The sequence below is a fragment of the Coffea arabica genome, chromosome 10e, assembly GCF_036785885.1.
Source record: "Coffea arabica cultivar ET-39 chromosome 10e, Coffea Arabica ET-39 HiFi, whole genome shotgun sequence".
Taxonomy (NCBI): Eukaryota; Viridiplantae; Streptophyta; class Magnoliopsida; order Gentianales; family Rubiaceae; genus Coffea; species Coffea arabica.
This window is the reverse complement of record NC_092328.1, coordinates 9,065,359-9,075,185: the sequence shown is the minus strand read 5'-3', so window position 1 is coordinate 9,075,185 and position 9,827 is coordinate 9,065,359. Positions and strand designations below refer to the sequence as shown.

Below are 9,827 nucleotides of genomic sequence, written 5' to 3'. Positions count from 1 at the left end.
GGTATTGGTGGGAATACTTCAACGATACTTCAGGTGTTCGTGGCAGATCCGGAACGAGGTAGAACAAATCCAGGAGCTGGTAGCTGATGTGGAGAGATTCTCTCATTGCTTCAGAGAAGCCAATCGAGTGGCAAATATTCTAGCCAATGTGGGTGTCTCTTATCAGCATCAGAATTGTGTCATCTATGATAACATAAGCATGTTCCCAAAGTTAGCAAGGGAAGAGATCCGTCTAGATAGGTTAGGCATGTCATCTATAAGGAGGGTAAGAGAGGCAAAGGTGACAATACCGCGTGCTGGGGAAAATTTGTAGTTCTGGCTCCTTTTTTATTCATTTGCTTAAATAAATAAAAAATTTAATTTAAAAAAAAAGACCTCTATAGCTGAATTCTATTGCAGTTTCTACTTAGAGAGCTTTCAAACTATATGGTTCGTGATGTGGGGCTGAATTATTAGCATCATCCACAAATAAGTAAAGTTTAAGATGCTAATCCATTTCTTTTTTTGTTTTTTATTTAGTTGGGTTGGTGGGTGGGGTAAGTAATGCTATTGCATTATTTTGGTTTGGTAACATATTAATTTTTGGATACGCATTATATTTTTCATACGTGAGGTGTGAATCATGAGATATCCAATATATGTCCTATCGTTAAATACATGAAAATTCAATAAATAACGAAACTAGAGTTGATCTTTTATATTATCATAGATTGAAAATGAGACTTAGGCCTTGTTTTATAACTCAATTCAATACTTAAGGGGTTCACATTTTAATATATTCAGATGAGTTTGACAACTAAAAATAGAACATTTTAATTAATTAAGTGGCACCTAATTTTCTAGGCAAAATTTCAAAAAATACGTGATAATCTATTCACCATTATTTAATGCAAAATATTATGAGAATTTAATATTTTCAGATGTGTTGGGTAACTAAAAATAGAGAATCTTAATTAATTAAGTGTTACGTAATTTTCTAGGTAAAACTTACTCCAAAAATAAGTAATAACTTATTCACTTATCATTTAATGTAAAATATTCTCAAATGTGAGGATTTTAATAATTAACAATTCAGTAACTTAATAGATCCAAACTTTAAATTTCAAATTTCAAATTTTAGTTTTATCAAATGTACCCTTAAAAACAAGACCAGGAGTGCAAGAATAGCTTACAGCATTATTGTGATAGCTTCCTAATGTATACAATTGTAGGGTTTCGACACAATTTGAATTTAAAGATTACAAATTTCAGCCAGGAAAGAAAAAAAAAGTCTTTGAGGATGTATGATAAATGTAAGGCCTGGTGCAACCTAATGAGTACAAACAATTTCACAATGATGCACAAAGATATATCAAATTTAAGCACAATAAAGTAAACTTAATTAAAGAGAAAAGATAAGAAATGCAAACCAAATATCAATCCAATAGCCTCTTCAATAGATGGCGATGCTAACCAAGATGTACAAGTGAAGACTCACTCCTTCCTCACCCCAAACACACTTTGGTTGAGCCAAGGAGTTTTACAACAATTCTAGTTAACCCTCAACAGCCTACACTTGAAAGATCACTCACCCAATTAAGAACTATTTTATACAAATGAGGCAACCTTCACCAAGGTTTTACCACTTCAAGTGATAGGTTCACCTTCACCAAGGTTTTACTCCTCCTAGAGAATAACCTTCACTTGAGCAACCTCACAATCCAACTTCCCCAACCCCTTATACAACCAACAAAGAATCTTTCTACTCAAAAATCTCACTTGTAAGCTTGTATTTTGTGTTGGCAAAAGTCTCGTGTCTTCTTGTGCTTTGGAGTGTTTATAGAAGGTGAGAAATGGCTCCAAAAGGCTCTCCAACGGTCAAATATTAAATGCTGTCAAAACTAGCCGTTGGCCTGTCGGACGTCCGAACCACCTGTCGAACGTCCGAACCCTGCGTCCAAACCACCTGTCGGACGTCCGAACCATGCGTCCGAACGTCGTCAGAGAGTCATCAAATCTTTGCGAAATTTCTCGGACGTCCGATGCGATCGATGTGCGTCCGATGCGTGCGTCCGATCCTTCCGAACGTCCGATACTTCCTCACGAGCGTCCGACAGAGTTTCCTTCTTGATGTTCTTCATCCTTTCGGACGTCCGATAGCTTCCTTTCGGACGTCCCACATGAGTGCCCTGTTTTTGCTTCTTCTTTTGTGCCACAAGAATCTGTTCTAACAAATTGCTCACATAAAAACATTAGCCCAAATCTACATTTTAGTTTGTTAATCATCAAAACCAAGGATTGATCGACCAAGGTCAACAATCTCCCCCTTTTTGATGATGACAAACAAAATGAAGATTTCTTAATTTCTTTGATCAAATAAGTTCAAATAAAACTCCCCCTTAGAAAATGCCAACATACAAAGAAATTTCAATAAATCCTACTCCCCCTTTTGACATCAATCAAAAAGCAAACTCCCCCTTTATTTTACAAATCAAGACCATATAGAATGACAAAACTTTCATGATACCAATTGTAATTTTTTATAGGGTTCTTGGGAGTTAGTACAACATGATCTAGCAATCCACATGGATTTCATACCTTTTCTCATATTTTTCTTTACATAGCAATCATTTTGCATATGTCCAAATTGGCAACAAAAGTGACACATGATAGAAGTATTTTGCACATAGGTGGATTTAATGCAACTAATTTTCTTACTTCTTATCATAGCAAACTTATTTGTACCTTGAAAAGATTTGCTTTCTTTTGTTTGAGAAAACGTTTGTTTTTCATTTTGGAGAAACTCGTTCAAGTCATTAATTCTTTTCTTTAACACATTTTGTTCCTCCAACATTTTTTCATAAAACTTTGTTTTCTCTTCCAACTTCCTTTTCAAATTATTTTTGCAATCAAAAACACTTTTTTGATTTTTTAAATCATCATTTTCCATTCTCAAACATTTGTTTTCTTGAAAAAGTTTGGAGTTTTCTTCCAACAAATCATTTATTTTTGTTTTCAAATCTTTATTTTTAGCATAAGATTTTCTCAAACTTTTATGCATTTTAATCATAAGAATTTTCACATCATCATCTTCATTATCTTCATCACAAGAAGAGTGATAAGAACTTACCTCATCTTCTCCAACGGCCATTAGTGCCATTTGGGCCAACTCTTTTTTTTTCTCTTTTTGAATTGCATTCATCCCATGTAATTTTGCAATCTCCTCTTGAACATCTCTTGTTGAAGATCTTCTTGAAACTTTTGATGTGAGGAGTTATATCATTGTCCACTTCCATGATTTCATTACCCATGAAGGATGGGTTATCCCCCACTTGAGATGCTTTAAAAGCTATGCCTCTCTTATACATTCTTGCATTTTCTTCCTCTTGCACTTTGAATTTCAGCTTTAATTCATAAGAGGTTAGGGTATCCACAAGAGATTCAATGGACATAGAATTTAAATCCTTTGCCTCTTCTATAGCATTTATTTTATTTTCCCATTCTTTTGGCAAGGCATTCAAAATCTTTCTATTTTTCTCACCCAAAGAATATTCTTTTCCAAGCAATTTAAGATCTTCAATAATGTCACAAAATCTACTACACATCTCATCAACATTTTCAAGAGGATGCATTTTGAAAAATTCATATTGAGAAACAAGCAAAGATTTCTTTTGTTCTTTAATATCTTGGTTACCTTCATGAAATACACACAATTTATCCCAAATATCTTTAGCTGATTTACAACCTTTAATCCTACTAGATTCATTTACATCTAATGCATTGTACAATATACACATGGCCTTGGCATTCAAAGAAAGGTATCTCTTGTCTTTTTCATTCAATTCTTGTCTAGTCTTTAATCTACTCAAATTGGTGGTAGAGTCAACTATTCTAGCTTCATAAGGACCATCTTCTACCACATACCATAATTCAATATAAACGGATTGTAAGAAAATCATCATTCTTTGTTTCCACATACTAAAATGAGAACCATTAAACATAGGTGGTCTATCAATAGATTGCCCTTCTAAAAAAGAAACTTTTATGGTTGCCATGATCTTTACTCTAAGCGGTTAAGCTTGATCAAAAGAGACCAAGCTCTGATACCAATTGTAAGGTCTGGTGCAACCTAATGAGTACAAACAATTTCACAATGATGCACAAAGATATATCAAATTTAAGCACAATAAAGAAAACTTAATTAAAGAGAAAAGATAAGAAATGCAAACCAAATATCAATCCAATAGCCTCTTCAATAGATGGCGATGCTAACCAAGATGTACAAGTGAAGGCTCACTCCTTCCTCACCCCAAACACACTTTGGTTGAGCCAAGGAGTTTTACAACAATTCTAGTTAACCCTCAACAGCCTACACTTGAAAGATCACTCACCCAATTAAGAACTATTTTATACAAATGAGGCAACCTTCACCAAGGTTTTACCACTTCAAGTGATAGGTTCACCTTCACCAAGGTTTTACTCCTCCTAGAGAATAACCTTCACTTGAGCAACCTCACAACCCAACTTCCCCAACCCCTTATACAACCAACAAAGAATCTTTCTACTCAAAAATCTCACTTGTAAGCTTGTATTTTGTGTTGGCAAAAGTCTCGTGGCTTCTTGTGCTTTGGGGTGTTTATAGAAGGTGAGAAATGGCTCCAAAAGGCTCTCCAACGGTCAAATATTAAATGCTGTCAAAACTAGCCGTTGGCCTGTCGGACGTCCGAACCACCTGTCGAACGTCCGAACCCTGCGTCCAAACCACCTGTCGGACGTCCGAACCATGCGTCCGAACGTCGTCAGAGAGTCATCAAATCTTTGCGAAATTTCTCGGACGTCCGATGCGATCGATGTGCGTCCGATGCGTGCGTCCGATCCTTCCGGACGTCCGATGCTTCCTCACGAGCGTCCGACAGAGTTTCCTTCTTGATGTTCTTCATCCTTTCGGACGTCCGATAGCTTCCTTTCGGACGTCCCATATGAGTGCCCTGTTTTTGCTTCTTCTTTTGTACCACAAGAATCTGTTCTAACAAATTGCTCACATAAAAACATTAGCCCAAATCTACATTTTAGTTTGTTAATCATCAAAACCAAGGATTGATCGACCAAGGTCAACAATAAAATTGAAATTTTAAATCTAACATTTAAAGATTGAAATTTAGATAATGAAATTCAAGTTTGCTGAATTCATAAAGTCAAATTTGTTGAATTTGAGCACCTGATTGAAGTATTATATCTTATGCATATTATAAAGTTTAATACCAAAATCTTATTTTACTATTATGTTAAATTAATTTTTAAAATACTAATTTTAGTAGTGATGAATCGAAGGCTAATATGAAAAGTGAATTTATATGTGTGAGAGTGAAAGAGAGAGTGTGTGAGGATATTTTTATGTGTGAAATTTTTTTTCTTGTAAAGAAAAAATTTGTGTTTTTATTGTGTAATAAATACATTATGTTTTAAAATGTTCATTGGAGAAGAAGTGTTTGCTATTACAGGTGGATGTGTGAGAGAAAGTGATTGTGTGTATGTGTGCGTGAGAGAGAGAAAGAGAGACAAAGAGACGTGTGTGAGAGAGTATATTAACATGAAAGTGTGTGTGAAAGATATAGAAATTATTATTTGTAAAAAGTTCAAGAGGGAAAGTCTAATTTTTTCTAGGATGTATGTGAAAACATTTAATATTTGAAAGAGGCACACACACATATCTTGGGGGAGAGAGAGCAAAATCGGTTGTGTTTGGATTGCATTTTTCATGATTTTTCATAAAAAAATTACTGTAGCGATTTGATGTATGTGAGGAAAAAAAGTAATAGGGAAATGTGATCACGGAAAACGATATAATTTTTCGACGAAAAACCGCAATCCAAACAAAATCATACTTTTTATAAGGACATAGATGAAAACCTTAACATATTTAAGTTACACAAAAAGATTTGTAACACACTCTGTACCGCAACGGATCTTCTGTCCCACACTCTGTACCATTATCTGTCCCATTTTTTATTATATTGCTATTTCTCCTTCATAAACATCATGTTTTAGTTCTTTTTTGTTTTCTTAAGATCCAATAACTATTAATTCAGTAATACACAAAATTTAACAAACTCAAAAAATCAAAACGCATAAAAAATGAGATTTTGTATGCATTTTCTGCTGTATTTTTTAATTTTATATTATATATTACTTTTTTGAAACTGTTGTATTTATTTTTTACTGAATTAATAGTTATTGAATCATAAAAAAATAAAAAAGAACTAAAACATGATGTTTATGAAGGAGAAATAGCAATATAATAAAAAGTGGGACAGAGAATGACACAGAGTGTGAGACAGAAGATCCGTTGCGAGTGACTACCCTCCCTACCCTGTTTACTTAGGGACCATGTAGACGTATACATGATGTGAGAAAGTGTTTTTGGTAAGAAAAATTATACAAGAGTTGGGTTTAGGTTTTATTGTCCACTGGTGTAATATGATAACAAAATTTTAAGTGCTAGCGCTAGAAAGATTTGTATTAGTTACGAACGAAAAGAAAAAAGGTTAAACCAACTACTCATGTTTACTAGTTTAATAAAGAAAAAGAAAAAAAGCCAACATCCTGATGTAATTTGTCCTCTAAAAAACATTAGTGAGAAGTGTATTAGAATTTAAATTAGTTGGAATTGAACAAAGCAAATTGGTTTTGTGTGTGGGATACACCGAAAATAGCTTGTTACATTGATCAGGGAGTAATAGTTTTCATATCAAATGTTAATTCGATCATCACATGATGACTTAGTCCGAATGATCGTTTTTGGAGTGTGTGTGTATATATACATATTAAAAGCTAGTGTGCAACTTTATTGGAAAGAATGTACGCGAAATAAAAGAGCAGCTTCTCAATATATAAAAATATTATAATGGCAATACAACACTACTGAGTCCCCATTCTTTTATCAAATTTAACCACCTATAGTACGTCATAATTATTCTCAGTCAATGAGCGTACTAAAATTGAAACAATGCAGCAACTTTGCCCTGATGTCACAGGTGTAGACTCAACTTCCGCCATCCAAGGAATCTATTGTCCACTATCCATAAAGATCAAGATTTGGCAGGCGGGGCATCATCAGTGCCTCCAATGGAGGGGCTTTACCTTCATATCCGGCCGTATCTACTGGCAAATCTGAAACCCTGGAGATGTCGAAAGCCTGGAGTAGCCGAGCCAGCGTCAAGTGCATCACCTGCAATGCAAATGACATTCCTGGACAAATTCGTCGGCCATTACCAAAAGGGTTCAACTCAAAGTTTTGACTGGAGAAATCAAGCTGCGCGCCAGCATGGTCACCACTCAAGAATCTCTCTGGAAAAAATTTTTCGGGCTCCGGCCATATTCTTGGGTCGCGCTGAATTTTCCATACGTTGACATATAATTGGGTGCCTTTAGGAATGAAGTAGCCAGCTACGTTACAGTCTTCGTCGGCTTGGCGTGGCATAGGTACAGGTGCTGGTGGATGTAGTCGCATTGTCTCTTTGACAATGGCATGTAGGTAGACTAAATTCTTGATATCAGATTCTTCTACCCATCTCTCTTTACCAACAAAAGAGTCAATCTCTTCCTGGGCTTTTTGCAAAACCTGCCTATGGTTCAGTAGTAGGGAGATAACCCAGCTCAACGCCCTTGATGTGGTACTAGTTCCTGCTACAATAAGCACCTGCAAGCAAAATAATAATAATAATAATAATGAAAAGTAACAAATAGAAATTTCTGGCAAAGATTAGTTCTACACTAAGAATAGATTACCTGAAGAGTTTTGAGTTTTGATTTTTTTTTTAACTTGTCCTAATTAGTTGTGGAGCTTAGAATATCAGAAAAGGGAGAAGTTCTACAAGAAAGAAACTAGGGTGGACAATTTATGGCAATATAAGATTTTAGGTTTTGCTCCATGAAACCCAACTCCTACTACTATTGGATGTACACCTTCTAGAAAAGAAAAAGAATAATGGTTTCTTGAAATCAATATTGCGTTTATTTCAAACCACTCTTATTTGAAATGACCTTCCATACAATTTGCATCTATATTGATGTCAATTAAAGGTTATGATTTCTTGGGATGTTGTTACTGTCATTCGCAAGCAATTAGATGTGACACTAGCTAGCCAACATGATAAAAAGGAGACTAAGGGAATAGTAACTTTTAGGGAGGGAGCCAGTTCAATTTTAGTTGTCAAACACTGAATTATGTTCCAGATTTTAATATGGTATAAGATACAAGCATATGATTTTGCAAAATAATTTCCATAAATGGTATTGTTTACAGTCCAAAAGATGCATGTACAAGAGTGGCTTACCAATATTGTGGACTTTATCACAACCTCCTTGGAGAACCCGCAGATGGACTCGTCTTTAATTGTTGAAAGCAACACATCTATGAAGCCTAGCTCATCATCACCATCGCCACTATTTTTCATCCTTCCCTCCTTATGTTCATCCACCCAAATCTGCATATACTTGTCAAGCTCTTTAGCCAAACGCTTCATCGACTTGATATTCCCTTGAGGATCGAGCCATTTCAAGAATCGGAAGGGAATAATGTCCGAGACAACAAGTACCCTTGCAAAAGCTTCAAATTCCTTAAGAACTCTTCTGAATTCAGAATCTCTTTCTTTGCCAACGTCGCTGTCTGTGTATCTGCCCCCAGCAATTTTCCTCAGGACAATATTCAAAGTTAATTTCTCAAACACATCACCAAGATCCACTCTAGCTGGAGCTTTTATTTCATTACCGTGCTTGTTGACCTCACTAATATTCAAGAATATTTCTTTGATGCTAGTTTGCACCTCAGATATTCGGACCTGCTTCAGCTTCTCAAGCCTTTGAGTCGAAAGCAGTTCCCGCAAAACCATCTTCCGCACGTCGCGCCAGTATCGACCATAAGGTGCAATACCAAATGCTGCATAGTCGTAGCAAAGATATTTGGCGAAACTTGAAGGTGGCCGCGAGGCAAAGGCCTTATCATTTGTAGTGAAGCATTCTTTGACTGATTCCCAGTTGTTCACCACCAGAACTGGCAACATTCCAAGCCGAATGCTGAAGACAGGGCCATTCTTATCAGCCATGGCTGCTAAGGTCTCTGCTACATGAATTTTGGGATTCATTTGAAGGAGGTGGCCTATGACTGGCCAGGCACCTTCTGGTTCCGGGGGTGATTTTCTCTTTTCACCGGAAATTTGTGACCTTGGTTTCCATTGTATGTAGGACAGGAATAAAGCCAAAACCACTGGAATTGCCACCAAATATTGGATCAGATCCATAGTTAGATTTGTGAATGAAGTTGCTAGAGGAAGAAAGTATGAGCTAGATGGGAATTTAGCAGTTATTTATATAAGTATTCTAGTTTGCTCTTCGGCCTAATTTACACCTACCCCATGGAAACATTATATTTTTTATTTTTAAAAAATAAAAAATAAATATTTATTTTTAAAAAAGAATAAAATAATAATTTTTTTAACAAATAATAAAATATTATGAATATATATGTAATTTTACTATTAAAATAAAAAATAAAAAATATATATAATTGAGACGCTAGCCAACGAATTTAATGTTTTTGAGCTCGAGCTCGAGCTCGAGATCGACTTAATTAATTGACGAGCTCGAGTCAAGCTCGTATCCGATCGCGAGCGGCTCGATTCGCGAAACACCCCTAACTAGGCTAATCATCAACTGATTTATTTTGAAGGGTATTTTATTTTAACTTTGACAATGCATTATCTTTTCGCAATCATGATAATTAACTATTTAATAGTGGACAAATAAGGCCTTGTTTGGATTACATTTTTCTAGATTTTTGTAAAAAAATT

General features: G+C 35.4%; 1 protein-coding gene across 1 annotated transcript; it reads right to left on the bottom strand.

The window, feature by feature from the left end:
- Positions 1-6,838: 6,838 nt before the first annotated feature.
- On the bottom strand, positions 6,839-9,341 carry LOC140015359 (cytochrome P450 CYP82D47-like). The gene is made up of 2 exons (XM_072067754.1): positions 8,316-9,341; positions 6,839-7,678 (listed from the first exon to the last, which is right to left on the bottom strand). The coding sequence occupies exons 1-2, from the start codon at positions 9,276-9,278 to the stop codon at positions 7,055-7,057; spliced, it is 1,587 nt and encodes a 528-aa protein (XP_071923855.1). The 5' UTR covers positions 9,279-9,341; the 3' UTR covers positions 6,839-7,054.
- Positions 9,342-9,827: the final 486 nt, after the last annotated feature.

What these genes read in the sequence shown, in the direction of transcription:
- LOC140015359 (XM_072067754.1), bottom strand. Translation starts at nt 9,278, where the DNA reads ATGGATCTGATCCAATATTTGGTGGCAATTCCAGTGGTTTTGGCTTTA. An exon ending in TGATAAAGTCCACAATATTG is followed by an intron (nt 7,679 to 8,315) that starts GTAAGCCACTCT and finishes TTTTGCTTGCAG; the next exon opens with GTGCTTATTGTAGCAGGAAC.